General features: G+C 44.8%; 1 protein-coding gene across 5 annotated transcripts in view; it reads left to right on the top strand.

The window, feature by feature from the left end:
• Positions 1-18,760, top strand: part of SLC4A11 (solute carrier family 4 member 11) — a 132,561-nt gene that overhangs the window by 54,436 nt on the left and 59,365 nt on the right. For 4 of the 5 annotated variants that reach the window (XM_042870990.1, XM_042870993.1, XM_042870992.1 and 1 more), the window contains exons 2-3: positions 1,827-1,877; positions 12,726-12,878. In XM_042870990.1, the coding sequence (XP_042726924.1) occupies positions 1,827-1,877; positions 12,726-12,878 (204 nt within the window). The remainder of the gene's footprint in view (positions 1-1,826; positions 1,878-12,725; positions 12,879-18,760) is intronic. The other variant, XM_042870991.1, reaches the window with a different exon arrangement.

Genomic DNA, 18,760 nt, shown 5'->3' with positions numbered 1-18,760 from the left:
CTAGTGATGGATGAACACATTGCTTCAGGCTCCCTTAGAAGCCCTAATAGACGTGAGAAATTGATATACTATCCCAGGGGGAAGTCTGACCTCCGTTCCTTGGGTAATCCATCTGCCTAGGCATACTTTGTTTGTTTCTTTGAAATACGTAAATGCAATCATTACACAATAAGAGCCTCTTAAAAAAAAAAAAAAAAAAAAAAAAACTTTCCTTTGATCATTAGCATGTTAATCAGCCTGGATGGATCTTCTCCTTCCCTTCCAGGTGGAGGGAAACAATTGACTCATGTAATGGGTGCCCCTTGGCCACGGTGCATTTGTTCCTCTAGCCCATTGTTCTGGGATGAACTTGGAACATCATGTTTCTCTCTTGAACCAGGCATTTGAATTGCCCTTGGATTTGTATGTGATGTTAAATGACCATCAGGGTGTTTCTCCTGGAACTGTGCAGCTCATGCTGCCTGTTCTGAGCCATGCTGAGCTGTAGCAAGCAGTGGGGTTGGAAGATGCTGTCGTCAGTGGTGTGACTTGGGTCTTTCTGGTACACAAAGGCTCCTGGTGGACCAGGATGAATTATATTGCTTGAAAATGTGACAATAAAGGGAAAGGGGAAAAAAAAATCATGCACATAACCTGTAAGTCAAAAGTTATGGGATAGAAAGAGGGTCTCTGGGAAATATAGTCTCATACCTCAAACGAAAAGCAGGAAACCTAATCTGTAGAACAATAAAGCAGGCAAAACCTCTTTCCTTGTTGGCCCAAATTCATCTCAGGCTTGCGTAGGTAATGTTTGATTAGCCTGATGAAGTGGGGAAAGATAGAGCAGATCTATTCCTCTTTCTGATTGCATTTTGGCTGGGAAGCTACATACAATGAGGTGGCATCTAGGAGTTGCTTAGCAAGGGACTGCTCAGTTGACTCATAAGGCTTGAAACAAAGGGCTTTGTTAACTTGTTATAAAACAGCATGCACCTGTAGGGAAAAGTTGGTATTTCTAGCTGACAGTCTGAATTGTTGAACATTGCTAACAACCAGACAGGGTTGAGATACCAGACTTGATATCAGGTGCTCCCATGCTGTTGAAATTTCTCTGTGCATGCTAGGCACCCAATTTACCAGCAGTAATTGCAGATAACTAACTTGCTAATAAGCAGAACGTGTTCTAAAATGAATTTCCAGGATTTGGTTGTCTTGCTGCTATGTGTGGATTTGCTCTTGGCTGCTGTCATCTCCCATTCGTGATGTGCTTGTAAGACCACTTCAGTACGAGTGTTGGTGGCTGCAAAGGTTGCAGAATTCTGGTGCCTGTCTTGAGTACCAAGGACTATTCTGGGGATGTCCTAATAATTAGGAGCAGTGGAATAAGATGTGGAAATCATGTTCTCATCTGAATTTCTTGCTACACTGAACTGGTTCTCTTTATCCATGAGTAAGATATGGACTGGACTTGATTATGCCTTGTGTTTTTTAAAAAGGAGCCTTGTGGATAATTAGCATCTATTTGTGCATGCATTTGTTCAGATTCAATAGATCATTCTGATACAGTCAGGCTTGTCCTGATCTTCAATCTTGCTATTTTGTGCTTCCAGCCCAGGTTGTCTGAGACTGCCTAACTGTTTTCATGCAGTAATTGCAATTGCATGAGTTATTCAGGTAAATGCTGAAGTCAATAAACAAAAGGCCAAAGTTGCTACATTGAGGGAAATCTCTGCCCTTGGTATTTTGGGGCTGTAATTCGGGCTTATAATGAACGTAGCAATGGAGTGAAGACGTCCAGCATCACCATGATTCATGTGCTTCCTTTTTTTTTTCCCCCCCCTTTTTAGAATCTCCACCAGCAGCGATGTCAAGGAATGGATACTTCTTTGAAGAGAGTGGCAAGTATTATTTGACTTACTTATGTGCTGTATCACTGTATTGAAAGGAGAGTAAAGAACTTGAAACAGGTGATACGAAATGTGTAGCTTAAGGAGGATGTGAATGCAGGCTTGCATGGTGATTGTGTAATCTAGAACTGGAAGCAGACTGCATTTTTATATCCCGTAGATGTTTTAGATATTCAAATTAGTAAATAATCACCTTCACGCTGTCAGCACTGACTATTCAGGGTGGCTTTGTTTTCCCAGTCCTTTTAGGATGGCTTCCTGTATTGCAGTCTGGTGAGTGTATTTATTTCAATCTTCTTGGAGTGGAGAAGCAGCAGAAGTGTCAGATCCCTTTGGAGACATTCTACCAAGAGCATCAAACATGAGAGTCTCAGCAAATGCATGTTTCAGTGTAGAATGCTCTCAAGGATTTTTCTTTGAACTGGCATTAAGTTGAGGCGTTTGTAAGCTTGTATCATTTGCCTTAGCAAAGGTGGCTGAGCTCTAAAAGGCATTATAATGATGAAGGGCAGAAACTGCGTACAGCTGAAGTTGAAGTGCAGTGAAGTTCCAACTTGTGGTTTTGGGGAAATGCTGTTAAGGAGAGATTGCTTTGAGGTACCAACCCAAGGCCAGTCCCAGTGGCATGTGCTCTCTGAAGGCATGGGATTTCTTGCCCTTAGAAATAGTACTCAAAGCATTCAGGATTTCCAAATGATGAAAGCCAAAGGACTGAAATACTCTTGTTACTGAGGCCTGCAGATGCATATAGATGTCAGAAGGCTCATCTGTCTTGGTGCAGGGACAAATTTTTAGGTTAACATCTGGGAAGGGGAAGCAGAGTGCCAGATGCAGCTATGCAGCTGCAGTAGATCCAGCATTACTGTTGTCAGCGCTTTCTCTGGGCTCACCTTCTCTGACAGGGCTATATGTAGCCAATGTCTAGGAGCAAAAGGATGAAACTGGGAGCAAGTACTGTCGGCTCTACCAAGAGGTCCTTTCTGCTAGCTGGATGAAGTAACAGAAGGGCAGAAAACAGTGCCTGACCTTCAGAAAGAATTCAGTGCTTGGTGATCAGTCACCCTCCACTCCCTTAGTTTAACTGGAGGCTTGTGTTTCTGCACAGGATATACAGAGAACACACAGGTTGCAGAAAGGTGGCTGTGTCCATGCAATTACTAAGGCTGGTAGAGACCTCTAAGATCTCCAACACCAACCCATCCCACTGTGCTCCTAACCACATCCCTCAGTACCACGTCTGCATGATTCTGAAACACCTCCATGGATGGTGACCCCACCACTCCCTGGGCAGCTGTGCCAGTGTGTGACCACTCTTTTGGAGAGGAAATGTTTCCTAATATCCAACCTGAACCTGGTGCAAAGCAGCTTGTTTGGGAACTGTCATCATTAAGCTGCTTCTTGGCACCACTTGTTTCTTGTTTAGCTCAGCCTCTTTTGGCATTCAGACCAACATATGCTCTTTGCCCCACCCTGAAAGTTTCAAAGAACAGAAAAATTAAGCTTTTTTTTTCTTTTCTTTTAAAACCAAAAACCCCAAGCCGCAAAAAACATACGACTAAAAAGCAAAAACAAAACCAACTCTTCCTTTGGTTTGCTTAGCACTTCTTTTTTCCCCCTCAATGATTGAAAAAAATCTCTTAATACTTTCTCTTTGTGCCGCTGATATTTCTCTTTATCTCCTCATGAGATCTTGTGTATATATGTGGGGTTTTTTTGTATATTTTATAATAAGGATGTTTTTGTTCCAGGGCAAATCTTAGGCACTATTCAAAGATTATCATTCCAGCGAATGTTTCTTACTCGTCTTCTAAACAACAACTGCAGCAATGTTGAGGCATAAGCTGAAATTGAAACTTCAGCTTCTAAGGTGTTGTAGCAAGGGTAATGGCTGCTGTGGCACCAACACAGTGTTTTGTAACACACCCCTGGATAGGAACTTAGTGTGGTATTTAGTAATTTGTAGCTCTCTTCATTAGATAGTGAGGAGCTGAGGAAAGCCCAGGAAGGAATTTCCATAGAATGGATGCTGATACATGGCTATTCTGAAAGCTCAGGGGGGTTTTTATGGTCTCCTGGTATGTGTTAAGCATATGAACTTCTTTGTTGTTTTAAAAAAAATAGTCTGGAATGATGATCAAAGGGAGCCCATGTGTTTGGGGACAAATTGCAGGTTTATGGCGTCCTCCAGTTTTCAGCTACTGCTAGAGGAACCAAATGGAAAGCTGCTCTGCAGTGGCAATGTTAAGAGGAAAAATGAGGAAATAATTTCATATCTACCCAGTTAGAAGCTTCTGATGATGGAGAGCACGGTGTGACAGCAGGTATGGTGGTACTGTTGGCCATGTTCTGCTTTTGAGTCATGTTTCATCACATTTAGTAGCTGTCTTCTGACAGCAGCGTCTTGCTGAAAATCTGTTTTCTACTCATGCTCTTGTCTGAACTGAGCCTTTCTCACACAAAAAGAACAAAAAATCTGGCACGCTGTGGTAATGTGTTGATGCAGGTTATGCATTTAAGTCACTTGACTTTTCAGGTTGTTTTCTCAAATGAGTTTTCTTGGCAAATTGAAGTAACTAATGAGATGACTGTAGACCAAATCCAAACTTAAAGATAATTGGAATCTTGATGAGAGATGCTGAGCTGCATTTCAGTTTTGAGAATAACTTGTCAAACCCTGCACTGTCTTGTTTCTTGGCCATCGACCTCCTGTGCCCAGATAATGAGGGAATGGGGAGGGTGAGCATCCAGTGTTCACTACAAGTGGATTAGCTCTGAAGGCATCAGTATTAGCTGCAAGCAATTAAGTTCTGCCAGTGTGTGATGAGCTTTTTAATTGACATGGGCGTTCTCTAAAATATGAAACCAAAGTTTTTTCTAGTGCAAAATCCCAGGGAAGGAGTCCCAGTGTAGTGCTGGGGATATCTGAATTGCTGCATTGTTTTAAAGCTGGCTCAACAGTCACTGCAGCATAAATTTTTGTCTTCTCGAGCAAATCCCTCACTGCTTGGTCTCCTCTGACTTATTAATTGGTTTTGCTGGCAGAATAAATTGCAGTTGTGCTGAAGGGCCCCAGTCTGGCTTGGGATGTTTGGATATATTTTATCTACTTGTTTTTGTTTTTCAGCTTGCAGTTAGTTCAGTATGTGTAGTGCATTTGTGTATTTTTAAGATTTGTCTTTGTTTTGGAATTGTTTGCAAGACTAAGAGATTAATCTAAATGCCTTCATGAAACGAATCCTTTTGCAAAGGGTTCCCCTGACGAGAAGTTGTGTTTAAGAGCAGGAGATGTGCTACTGCTACCTATGGATGGAGAGATTGAGAGGATCTCTTGCAGATGTGTGTGTTTGTTTTGTTTTAAGAACTGTCTATCAGGAGGCATAGAATTAAACAAACATTCCTGATTTCTGTGGGTTCGGATACAGAACTGAAATTCCACGTGCTGCTGTGTTTTTTTTTAAAAAAAAATTAAATAAAAAATAAAGCCCCACTGAATTACTTGGATTATTCACAACATTTCCTAGAAATCTGGCTGCAAAATACAATACTGGAATTAATTCAAAAGTGCCTGGGTGTTTTCTGTAGCAGATCTGTTCTTTCAGTTCTGTTATGAATTATTGCTGAGGAGGCAGGGGAAAGTTTATACTTCCATCTGGCTCTTCATGACAAAAGACAGGCTTGAAATAAGGTTGGAAGTGGGGAAGTGAGAAATTATGGCTGGCCAGTAGTGGAAGTATTTATTATGTGGAGGTTGTGGGATTTTTTTTGTCTAGTGACTCACCTGCTAGCCACTACCTTGTTTTAATCTTACCTGAGGAAATTTTGGTTCAATGTGTCATCTTGAAGCAGGCTGGAAGCTTAAGCGATGGGTTGACATCTACATAGCATGGGGTCATTACTACAAAAGACCACAGACCTGTTCTTGTTGGGATCCTAATAGTTGCTCTGGAGCCAAGAAACATCATCAACACTTCCCCAGATCTTCTGTCTCTCAATCTCTACCTGTAGAGGGAATGGAGTTGGAAGACACTCTCTAAATCCCATGTAAATGATCTAGAGAAGTCAGCATGGACCATCCAGTGTTTCTGAACAGCTATATGCACGCTGACAAAGATGACCTGGTGCGTTCATTCACATGCTTTGAGGTGTTTTGAATGTATTCCCTAGTGGGGCATCTCTACTATTGTAGTGCACTGAGTTAATTTCACATTTATCCAGTTTGCTCAGGATCAAGAATCATGTCCTCTCAAAAACAAAAACACAGAAAAATCTCCTTGAGTACCGCTACTCTACAGCTCTTCTCCAAGCAGTGTGTATAGATAATGTCTTTCTCCTCTCAAATCCATGCTGGAGGCAGTGGGAAGGTGGGGTGTCCTGAATGTAGCACGTCAAGAAACATGGAGATGTGGTACTGAGGGGCATGGTGGGGACAGGTTGGGGCTGGACTTGAGGATCTGGAAGGTCTTTTCCAACCTTAATGATTCCGTGTGCCTGTGCTAGCAAAAAGCATTCGGTGTAATAAAGGAGATCTCCTTACACAAGCACAGGAGTCAGATCTGGACCCTTCTTGCCAATTTGTTGTCAGCAAGCCTTAAGCAGTCCAAAATCGTGGCCTATGGACAGCTCCTGAGAAAGTTGGCAGAACCTTTCCACGTGGCTGCTTGCCACAGGGTGGGTAAACCTCCCTCGGCTGAAAATAGTGAGCTTTGCCAGGGGATCTCTCAACTGTGAACCAAAGGAAAAGCTTAATGTTCTAGCAGGCATCCAGCTGTGTGCAGAACTGCTCTGTTTAATCAGTGTGGCTTAAAATTTTAATTCCGGAGAGAACCTTGCATAATGTGAGTCGATAGCAGCCTTCGTAGAGTGGTGTTCTATGGCTACAGAACTGATTTTTTTCTTGTTTGACATAATTTGTTAGGAAGAAGGAGCTTTTTTGTTTTTTTTATGACTGCTTTTCAGACTTGTGAGTTACCAAAACACACACACAACCAACCACCAAACCAGAAATGGCTTTGAAGATTGACCTCAGCAGGAAGATGCAAAATCCAGGCGAACATTTACCTGAAAACCTGCTCTTATATCCATACAGTTACTCTTCTGTCTCAAATGACTTTGCTTTTAGTAATTACACTGATTTAGCTGTGCGTATCCCTGTTCGTTGCAGGGGAATTGTAATAGGTGACCTTTAAAGGTCCCTTCCAACTCTAAGGATTCTCTGTTTCTAAATCAGCATGATGCGTGACCAGAAGCTCACCCTGGTTAGCATTTTATCAGTGTGTAGGCATGCAATTTCAATTCTTGTTTCTGGAGAACTGGTAATGCTTCTAACCATCTCCTGCATCCCTTGATTACTTTATCCCTGCCAATGTTAACCAAGTGTAAGGTTATTTGCCCTTTGGAGGCAGCATGAGCCTCATTTTTGTGCAGCATGTAAAGGTCAATATGGAGGTGGAGGCTCCATTATTGTGTTTACTTTGCACTTAACAGAGGGGAATTGGGGTGTTTTCTGAGATGGGATGAATCTACTGTTCAGGAAACAGAGCAAACCCTCTGATAACTTGCAGCTCTGGGGGGGGGGGGGGTTTGCTTTAGGCTAATTAAAGCCTTGTGCTCTTCTTGAAAATTAATGCTTTTTGTTAGTTAAAGCAAGCTGAAAATCCCCAGGACTGGAAAAATCAGATGAAGTGGCTTGTTTTATCAGAACTAGTTTGTAGGTAGATATGGGTAATGCCACATCCCAGTGGAGGTCTGTTTGAGCAGCCTGGTCTAGTGGGAGGTATCCCTGCCTATAGCAGTGGGGTTGGAACTAGATGATCTTAAAGGTCCCTTCCAACCCCAACCTTTCTATGATTCTGTGTCCCCTTACTTTTAAAAGCTGTAGGACATATATTATTATTGTTGATCTTGCCATAATTAATCTCACAATTAATCTGAGTTCCCTTTTGAGAAAGTGGATATGCTTCTAGGCTCTTTCAAAACAAGAACGTGTAAAATCCTATGCTTGATTTGAAGGACGAGGTTTAGTGGATGTGGTGGTGATGGGTTGATGGTTGGACTTGGTGATCTTAGTGGTCTTTTCCAACTTTAGTGATTCTCTGAATTTTAACTGTGGCAGAGATGTGCATTTGGCTTGTATGAAGTGCATGGCTTGAGTTGCAAAGAGGGAGTCAAAACATTTGATTTCAGTTTGGGATGGATTAGGATTAGTGACCAAAAAACAAACAAACCAATATCCAAAGCAGTGAAGCTGGAAGGAAAGCCTTTGCATTTCCCAGGGTAAAATGTCTGGCTGAATCTGACAGGAGAGCAGTGCACATTGTTATTGATATTCTGGTGAGGTGACCAATGCTGCGCTGGAAAAATGACTGTCCTGCAACTAGCTACCGTCTGTGCCTAGAAATTTCATTAAAAATCATCTGTTTTCTTAAATCTGATGAGCTGATCTTGTTGAATTGCCAACTCTGCGCTCGAAAAGATCTCTTCGAATGCCACTTATCTTCCTGGCATTAAGAGATTTCAGGAGAGGGGAACGTTACCATATTGGAAAAAGAGCAGGGAGTTGGGGCATGGATTTGGCTGAAGGATTTGGCATTGCTGTGCAAAGCAGGTGCTGTAAGTGGGAGCACTACTTTGGTTTTTTCCAGACTTGTAGCTTAGGCTACCTTTGGGAGGATAGTTAAGGGTAAATCTTACCTTGAGGGTGAGATGGCTGTTTCAAAGAGATTGCTTTAAGTATTTGTAGTGTTAACATTGTGGCACTTCAAAAACCAAGGCTGCAATTTTTGCAGGGATTTTGCCAGAAGAAAATGATGAGCTCTGATACTCATCTTCCTATTTTGCTCTGCTGTTCCAGCTGTGTGGATGAATAGCATAGGAAAGCAATATATCTAAACTGAAGCATAGTGGGTAGATGAATTTGCAAACCTAACCTCATGCTGGCAGATGTTGGTTAATACCATGATTGGCTGTGTGCTTTCTTCTGAGATACACCCAAGGGCTATGATATGGGCTATGTCTGGCTTGGGTTATGGGATGATGTCATAGAATGAATCAAAGAATGGCCTGGGTTGAAAAGGACCTCAAAGATCATCTAGTTTCAACCCCCCTGCTGTGGGCAGGGTTGCCAGCCACCAGACCAGGCTGCTCAGAGCCTCTTCCAACCTTGGGATGTTGTTAGGAAAATAGCTGCATTTTTTTTTTCCTAGAAGGTTTTTTAAGACCTTGTTTCCTTGGAGTCTGTTGCCCTTTCTAGGGAATGGGGATGAAGTTGTACTTTCTGAAAGCTATTCCTGATTTTATTGCTGCAACTGCTAGGTGCTGCTAATGCATCAGCAGGAGAGATACTGCCACCTCCAATGGTTGCAGGCCAATTCATTGCCCTCCCAGTCAGAGCCCAGGGTTCTCACAGACCCTGTTTTATTTTTGAAAGAAAATAGTAATAATAAAAAAAAGCTGTAAGTGTAATCATGTCGTCTATGTTTGGATAGCTGATAGCAGTAGGACTGGAGAAGCTCTCACAAAATTGATGGCAATAAAGGGAGAGACTGGCATGGATACTGAGGTGGAAGAAGTCAGTTCTGAGCCAGGCATGGTTTACTGAGAGTAGGTTGATGATTTAGAGGAGAATGGTGAGGGAAAAACTGTATTTTTCTTCCCAGAACCTGCATAAAATGGGGGTAGTGGCTTATTTTCACATTGCAGGTAATGGGCTGAAGCACAGAGGGACTTAAAGTCAAGACTGGTTCTGGCTAGCTGCAGTTAAGAGGGGATTTTGTTCCTGCAGGATTGTACCTGTTCTTGGCTACTTTTTTTTGTTCTTTTCTGTTTCTGTCCCTCATCAGATGAGTCCTGAAGGGCTGAGGGGGATTTTCTTGGCCGTAGGTGTTTTTTTCAAGGTCTGGAGGGGCTCTGCTGGTTGATCTTTACAGCCAACATGACCTTGACTCCTAATTCTGGGCTCAGACTGCAAAATCTTTGGTGTGGTGTTTCTACCTTCTGTTTGAGACTGAAGTGGCACTGTCTGTGCTCAGTCTGACATACTGACCCTGTCATGTATAGTGACACAGTGATCCTTGGGGTGATGGGAGAAAGCAGCTGCTAGGGATGGAGACAACTTTTGTGCTGTCCTTGGAGTGAAGGTGCATCTGCCATGCGTATGCCTTGAGGTGCTCCTGCTCTCAACAGGCATAAGCTGCTCACATTTTAATACCTGGCAGATTTAATGAGCTGCTGGATTCAAAACAGGAGCGGGTTTAGTGATAAAGCAGACACCTGTCTGGGAGTGCAGTTCCTGTACAGCCCAGGTTTGGGATTATTTGCAAGCAGTGTTTTTTTGTCTGTCCCTTGCCCAGGGGACGTGTGGCTCGGCTGCCTTTTGTTTTGCTCTTTCCTCCCCTAAGGAGGGAGGAACTGAGGATGCTTCCCTTGCCAGAGTCCTTGCTGACCTCTGCCCAACCCTGGGATCTTACTCCACCCTTGCCCTTCTTTCAGCTCCTGCACCATTTCTCTCCCATTTCCAGCCTTCTCTGCTCTCAGGGCTTGGAAAGCAAATGTATAAGCTTTCCTGCTTTGTTCTTACCTGAACCTTAATTGCACAGGGACAGGTTGAGGGGGAGAAAAAGGTCAACCATGTGCTGCGTGCTTAAATCCCACTTCGTGTACCTTCTGTCTGACCCACTCAGCATAAAGGATGGAGATGTGAGACCTGTTTTGACATCTTCCCTGGGGCTACCATCTCAGATATGGTTGAGATGGAGAAGCTAGGATCGTGGATTTTTGGCTTACCCTAGGCTGATTTGATCTTCTGATTTTTCCCTTTGTAGGGCTGCCTGAGCTCTTGTGACATCGGGGTGGTGTTAACACCAATAATGAGAGCTTTGCATTGGTGAGGAGAGGTTATGGTTACTACGTATTTCAGAAGAGCCAAGCCCCAGGTCTAGCATATTGCTTGGGACTGAAATGTTTGCACAGGGGTTGATAGCACTGGCACCATGTCTGTCCTTCCAGGACACAGACTGCCCCTTGGTCCTGGCACATCTGCCAGCCCTATTTCATGCCTGATGGTGGCTGTGATGCCAAAGTCTCTTCTGTGCTCTTATCATCCCCCTTTCTTCTGGCTGTTTTATACAACAGGGATACAAACAGCTGCCTAAGCACCAGCAACAGCAGAGAACTGCACTTGGTGCAAAGTGCTGGCTGTCTGAGCTGAAGGAAGACAGCAGGAGCTTGGATATTTCTTAAAGCCTTCAGAGCAGTTTAGATGGGTCAGTTTTTCTCCAGTCATTGAGGCAAAGGTGGTGAAGGAGGGTTGAGTTTATCTGGCATCCCACACCTCAGATAAGCAAATAAGAAGCTGTGTAAGAGCTCGTTGAGCCCCCTTGTGCCCTCCAAGTCCTTCCTGGGAGATGCTGAGCACTCATGAGGAGCGCACTGGTGTGCAGCTTGCAGCAGGAAGGGCTGCAGCCCTTGTCCTGCCTTGCAGAGTTCCTGTTTGTGGCTTCCCTTGCTCGCAGTGTTGGTTTTGTTTTTTTTTTTTTGTTTTTTTTTTTTTTTGTTTGCAGTGCTGAGCAATTGGCTTGAGATCCCTGCAAGACTCTATGCACTGCTTTTAGCTGCTTCTCTTGGTGCTGCTGCATTCATGTTCGCTTTTTAAAAGCGATCAATATTTGAGAGTTTCCACTGAATCTTCTGCCTTGAAGCTCACTGTCTTTATTGTGTAACAGTGGCCAAAGTGAGCTAATGAAATATATTCCTTTTTGGTTCAAATTAGGCATCAGAGACTTGTCAGGAGATGGGTAGGAGCTGCTGAATAATCCTAGCAATGCGTAAAAAAATAATAATAATAAAATGACATTCTATAATGTCACTAATTTTTCTAATAGAACAAAGTTGGAGCACACCACAAGAATCCTCCAGCTGCTCTGCAAGAAAGCATCACAGCAAACCAGCTTTGCTGCTGAATGCAACTAGGTTAAACTCTAATTAAAATGTTGCAAAAGGGTGAGGAGTTGTCTGCTGTAATTAAGAAATGTGTCTCTCCTCCTCTGTGCTGTCCCTTCCTGTGACCTGCTGCTCAGCTCTGTGGGGAGCTCCAAGTCTGTCTGTCCATCTGCATCTCCTTGGAAACCACTGCTTTTTCCTGGGGTTAAAACTGCTGGATTGTGGCAACACAGTGATTGCCCTGCTGTGTGCGGAGTGGGTGAACACCTTGGGTTAAGGCAGTGGCACAGCTGAAAAATGCAAACATTTGGGGTCTGCAGGCCAAGATTTCATCCAGATTTGGGGTCTGAAAGAGCCTGTTGCTTGGTGGTGTTCTGCTGAAGGCCTGGCTTGCTGCAGGCAGAGCCTTAACTTTTCCGCGTCCTTGTGAGGAGGCACAGCTGCTCAGTTGGTGCACCTGGAGATGCGCTGTGTGTCAGTTCCACCAATGGGGTCTTAAAACCTGACCACCCCCCCTGCCCCCCCCCCCCCCTCCAGGCTCTGGTGCTGAGCTGCAGGGAGGTTCAGTTGGTGCCGTTAGGCCGTTAGTGGTGCTGCAGCTTGGTGCCAGAGCTCCCACCCTCCTGCACCCAAATGCAGGCCACAAGCATGTGGCCGGACTGCAGGGCAGCTGTGTTGGACGCTGGCCCTGCTGCCTGCTCTGGGGACCCATGTGGGAGCCCTTTGTCTCTTCCCTGTGGCAGCTGCCCCGTGAGGACACGGCGAAGGCCTTTGCAAGGCTGTGGGGCCGCGAAGGCTTTGCACCTTCAGCCCTTATCGGCAGCCATGGGTTCGTATGTGTGCCTGCGTGGGCCCAGCGCAGCTCTTGGCAAGGTTGTAACTGCGTGCCCCTCTCGTTGGCAGGGTACCTCAAGTGTGACACGGACGATGGCTGCGAGGCCAAGGAGGAGACAGGGGGAGAGGAGCTCTTTGATGCCGTGAACTCCTCCATCGTTTCAGGGGACAGCATCCGATTTTTCGTCAACGTCAACCTGGAGGTGCCGCCCAACACTGCTGGTGAGTGATGGAGCTCGGCGGGACGAAAGCAGTTCCTCCCCCTCCTCTCTGAGCACTTTGGTTTTCAGCTGCCGAGTTCTTTTGTGTCACTATAGGAAAACCCACTAAAAACTGGCTGCTGAGCTGCTCTCAAGCCACCTGCATCATCTTTCCCTTCCCTTTCTCCCAAAACATGAAGCGCTTCCCCAGTGCATCCACTTAGGCTGTACAGCACAGCATTGGGCTTGGTGACTTTGCAACCACCCCTGCAAAATTAAGATCTTGCTTCTTAAAATGTGGCCCGAAGCCTGGGGCAGGCCTGGAGGGAGATGGTTCTGAGTTTGGAGCCTGGGAGCTGCAAAAGCTTTTTGCAGCAGCAAAAGCAGTAGCAGGCTGGTAGCTGGTGGAGAGATGCTTTCCACTGAGCAATTTATTTTTGGTGCACATACTGTCTCTAACTTCAGTGTCATTCTGACACTCCTAAAACCCGGTTGTATGTGTGAAATTTGTTTTGTTTTTCATTATTTTAAAATGTTAGAGGTGAGTTCAGGTCAGTTTTTGCTCTCCAGCAGCTGCTGGTTTAAAAAAAGCAAGAGTGCAGAGGGGCTTTTGGTGTAGCATGTGCCTCCTGGGTTTAACTGTGCTGGCTGCAGTCAATCCCCACACCTGCTGCATTGAGGCATGTAGTGGAAATAGGGGGGAAAATGACCTGTTAGATAGTTCTGATAGAGGTCAGGTGCCTGCAGTGTAAAGCAGGAGATCCCCTCTTGCAAACATAGCTTTGCATCAGCAAATTTAATGGATATTTCTAGTTGCCTTGCCTTGTAGAGCATGTGAATCCAGGACTGCAGCCATGAGTTGTGTTTTGTTGTGATAAGTGTATTGAGTGAGGCTGGTCCCTGCCCTTGGCTCCTAGAGAAGGTGCAAGCCACAGGACAACATGGCATTGGTGACGGTTGGTTGCTTTTGGGTGTTGTTAGGAGACAATTTGTTGAGAAATTGGCTAGTTGAACAGTGGCAACAAAAAGAATCAATTGTGTGTGGGCGTCCAATGTTGCATTTAAACGATCCTCAATATGTCCCCAATGTGTAGAAATACTGTTATGTGCCAGGCTCTATTTGTAAACATAGTTACCTGCTCCTAGGAATTTTGTCTCCAAGTGCCAAATTCCCCTAAATCTTCAACATTTATGCCAGCTGCAGGACAGCTTTGTGCAGGAGAGGAGGAAGGTCTGTGGAATCGTGTTTGTTGGCACTGGTGCTAAAAGCACAGTGCAGCACTACTCTAGCACTTCCACCCTCTGTGCTTTTGCCCCCATTGCATGATTTTAAGCCCACAGTGCATGTGCAGGTGGTAAAGAAGACCATGTAGCAAACCTGGCTTTCATAGCAAGTGCAAATCCTGATAGATCTACAGAGTGCGCTTGCTAGAAATGTTGATTCAGTAAACATGTGCTGTGGTGCAAACCTGTGCCTGACTACATCAGGTCTGCTTTCTGAACCTGAGTGGTGACTTTTTATGGATTATATCTAGCAATTTTCAAGCCTGCAATTTTACAAATGCCATCTTAATTGAAAGACTGAAGGGGACCCACTGCTTTGTGATGAGTCTGGACTTAATGCCTTGGGGTGTGTTTTCTGGGGATAAGGAATGTACGTGCTGTGGATTCTTCTGCATGTGAAGAAGTTTGACTTTCCTTATGTGTCCTCCTGGGCTTTTTGTAAATGTTTTCCCTTCCATTCAAAAGAGGACAAAAAGAAAAAATTTGTGTATTTGCCTCTAGCAGTGATATTTGTGGTGGAATTAGTTGTATCCTTTTTCTTCAGCTGTTTGGGATGCTTAAAGAAAAAAATGGACTTCTGATGTTCGGAAAGGAGGCTCCAGCACACAAGGGTGGTAATCTTAAAACCAGGCTTTAAGAAGGAAAGGTGTAAAGTGAGCCTTGTTTGTTTGTTTGATAGTGACCAATTGGGCCAGGTATCAAAAAATCCGGGTTCTTTAGTGATTATCAAGCATAGGGCTCCTCAGAATCCATGTGTTTAATTTATCTAGGCTGTCAGCTCTTCATCAAAGGTGCTTTTGATGAAGCATCTTCCAGAGTTGATTTCTGTACATATCAAATCAGTCTCTGGACATGGAGGCATGGCTGATTTCTTGGGTGGTTGAAAGAAGAGTTGCTGGGGCTCAACTTGACTTGTGAAAGCAGCCTGAACTGCTAGGGGTGGAGGGATTGCAGTGGGGAAACAATCCTTGTTTTCAATCTAAGTTATTCCCAGAAATTAAGTCTAACTATGCCATGGCCAAGGTATTTCTGCATGTAATGCTACTTGCTTAACTCTGTAAGCGAGTAGAGAAGTTCAGAAATTCCCTTGCATTGCTGTTGCTCTCTGGTTACTTTCTTCTATATCTGTGCTTTGAATCCCTAACCCATGAATGCTGTGCATTTATAGCACTTGTTTCCAGCTCTGGGGAGTGAGGAAAGCATTAAGTTTTTTTCCAGGCAGTGCAAGACCCTCCCTTGCACAGCTCATTTCCAACTCCAAAATGAGCTCATGCACCAAAGATTCTGATGTTCTTTAAACACGGTGAAAAGTGAATGTGGGAATGATATCTTTTCATCCTCATCTTGTTTTCTTGCTTTCTTAAAGCTGGTTGAAAGAAGCCCTTGAGTCTAAAGGTCTCTTTCACGTAGAATCATTAAGGTTAGAAAAGACCTCCCAGGGTCATCACGTCCACCCCACCGTGTCCTTCAGTGTCACATCTCCAGGGGTGGTGACTACACCATCTCCCTGGGCAGCCTGTGCCAATGCCTGGTCACTCTGTGAAGCTTTTGTTTCCTATTTGTGCTAAGGAGCTTGGTATTACCAAGAGAAGACCATTTGTAGAGAGATCTCCAATGCTGTCTGTGTTGGTTTGGTCCCTGGTGTTTGATGCTTAAAGCATAGTTCCTTAATCTCTGGTAGGAAAACCTTAAAAAGGAGACTATCTGTGAGCCTCTACATGCCTTATCTGGTCATTGCAGTTTGCTTTCTTAGCTGAAGGTGGTATCCAGATTCTCTTTTAGAGATCTTATGGCAAGCTACAAAGTTTCCTCCTACCTTAGCGTAGCATTGGTCCACAATCCAAAAATCTCCCCCTGCAAAGGGGCTGGGTGCTGGCATTGGCATGTTCAATCAAATCACAGGCATGGTAACAGCTCTGCCATTGTCCTGTCGAGATGTTAATCTTGGTATGATGGATGTACGGCTTGCTGCAAGCATAATTGGATGCACTTTACTGTAATTCTGTTTTTAAAAAGACCTCTGTGTGGGATTAAGTACTGAGCCAACAAAACGTAGCACGGCCCATAAAACCCTGACAATTAACCATTGTCATGAAATGCTGGGCTGCTTGCACAGATGTGTTTAATACAGGATAACCTGAAGAAATCTAGGGCTTAAGGTATTGCCTGTCTGATTTTTAGTTAATACTGCCTGTTGTTGCATTGAATGTTGAGCCCAAATCAGTGCAGATGCACAGGCACTAAAATGCTTCTCAGTCTTGACACTTGGGTCCTTTATCCTGGGTGTTTTATTGCTTCCTTGTGGAAGCCAATAAAAACTTATTTTATTCTTTCTTGCCTCTGAGTCTTCCAGCTTGTGTTTTGATGATAAGACATCTGTTTTCAGCAAATGTAGAATTGTGGAATATCCAGAGTTGGAAGGGACTCAGAAGGATGGAGTCCAGCTCCAGTATTGGTAGCTCTGCCATGAAGGTGGGTTGTTCTCTGAAGCTGGATGCTTTAGAGTCTCAAATCTGCATTTCTGAGCAAAGATCAGGATGGTTTATAAAGAGACTGAGACGTGAGCTGAGATAGCAGTGAAGGCATACAGTAACGTCATACAATCATTAAGGCTGGAAAAGACATCTGAGATCATCAAGCCCAACCCATCCCACCATGCCCATGAACTGTGTCCCTCAGTACCACATGTCTACAGTTCTTCAACAGCTGGTATGAGTGCTGTGCCACTCACAACATCTCTTAACTCATAGAATCATAGAATGGCCTGGGTTGAAAAGGACCACAATGATCATCCAGTTTTAACTCTCCTGCTATGTGCAGGGTCACCAGACCAGGCTGCACCACTTCCATGGGCAACCTGTACCTGTGCATCACTGCTCTTTTGGGAGAGAAATTTTCTCTAATGGTAGGTCTGTACCCCATCATGTGTATTTTGGCAGGAATTGGTGCTGAGGTCCTGCACTGGGTGAAGTACTTCTTCCCTACCACCCCTGTCCTGGGTAAGGAATCCCCACAGCACTGTTAGAGAAAATCAAGTAACAGAGGAAATCAAGCCTGGTGCTCCAGCTCTGGTACCAGAGAGGATGGTGATGAGAGCATCAATGAGTCTGTGTGCAGTGGGGAAGTTTTCTTCTCCAGATCTGTGTTACAAACCACAGATATTTCATACAATAGCCTGAATTGGAAAGGATCTGTAAGGAGCATCAAGTCCAACTTGTGACGTACCTGGCAGGCTAGCTGTGTATTGTCTTGCAGGCATCCTTGCATGGCTTTGTGGCTCCTTCCCTATCGTCTCACCTAGAAGCATGCTAAGCCTTCTGCCTTAGTGCTGTCTAGAATTGCATTGGAGTCTGTGTGTTTTATGTGTAAATTTGTACCTAAATTCCCTTGGAGCTGAGTCTGCAGGTGTTGTTTCAACCTGCTGCTGAAATATCAAACTCGGTGGCTCAACTGCTGTCTTCCAGCTTCATCTGCAGCACCCTGGGAAGTAAATCCCCACGAATTAGTCCAGCAATTCAGTTTAGTTGGGCTCTGAAGGTTGGCACATGTGGGTAGCTCAAGTCTGGCATTGCAGTGGGTCTGCACATTGTGTGGGGTGATGGCACTGCAGGCAGTTGTGGCACTCTCACCTGCTTGGCAGGGCTCTTAAATCATCTAGGCAAATAGCCTTGTGATTGAGATCTTGTTTTTACACCCTGGTGTTTTGAAACAGCTTTGTTTCCTCCCTGCCTTCCCTTTGCTGGACTGTAGAGGGGTTTGTAGTGTTTCCCCGAACCCAAGCACAGTTGGTCAGGGATGGGTGAAGCTGTAGTTGCTCAGCTTTTGTATCATGCATTTCTGCTTGCAGCTGGTGGTTTTATCAGCGGCTTTGGCTGCAGAGAGGTGCCTGGAGCATTTTTTTGGGCTTTAGGGGGGGTGAGGGGGGTGGGCAAAATCCCACTGGCAACCCAAAGCCAATGGGGAGGCAGGATGTGGCTTCATTAGAGCAGGGATAGGGGGCGAATAGCGGAACACACTTTACGCTTCACGAGAAATGAAAGCCTGTTCCACCCTCTGGACAATTGATCATTCCTAGATACGGGGAATGAACGGTTTCCTGTAACACGCTCCAGAGGCACGCACGTGCACCACTGCTCCCTGCAAAACACGGGGCTCCAGCTCACACTCGGCCCCTGCAGAGATGGCTTTTTTTTTCTTTCCTAAAAGGGATGAGGAGAAACACTGGATGCTGGCGCCAAGGATATTCCAGAGAGAGTAGCGTCCAGAGACAAGTGGTCTGGGCCTGAATGGGTATCATTCTGCACACAATAGTCACATTTCCTCACATTAATACCAAGGTCCTTTTTATGTCTCGAGGCACAATGCTGACCCACGCGTTCCATCTGATAACTCCTGTTTTAGCAGTTTGATGTCAGGGTGGGATGTTGGACTCCTGAAGCTTCCTATACTCTAATGGAAAGTGGATGCACCGATTGTGCTGGGGGGGATGGATGGCCTCCTTCCCAATTTCCTGGCTGGGGTGTTTTCAAAGCAGCACTCACAAAGCTGAGGGAGGTGGGGGTGGAAGTGCAGGCTGCTCTGCACAAAAGCAGCAATCGCCTTTTTGGGTCCTTTGCTTTG

The sequence above is a fragment of the Lagopus leucura genome, unplaced genomic scaffold (assembly GCF_019238085.1).
Source record: "Lagopus leucura isolate 7727_CA_CO unplaced genomic scaffold, USGS_WTPT01 Super-Scaffold_100004, whole genome shotgun sequence".
Classification (NCBI taxonomy): Eukaryota; Metazoa; Chordata; class Aves; order Galliformes; family Phasianidae; genus Lagopus; species Lagopus leucura.
Note: the sequence above shows the minus strand (reverse complement) of the source record. Positions and strands in the feature narration are given on the sequence as shown.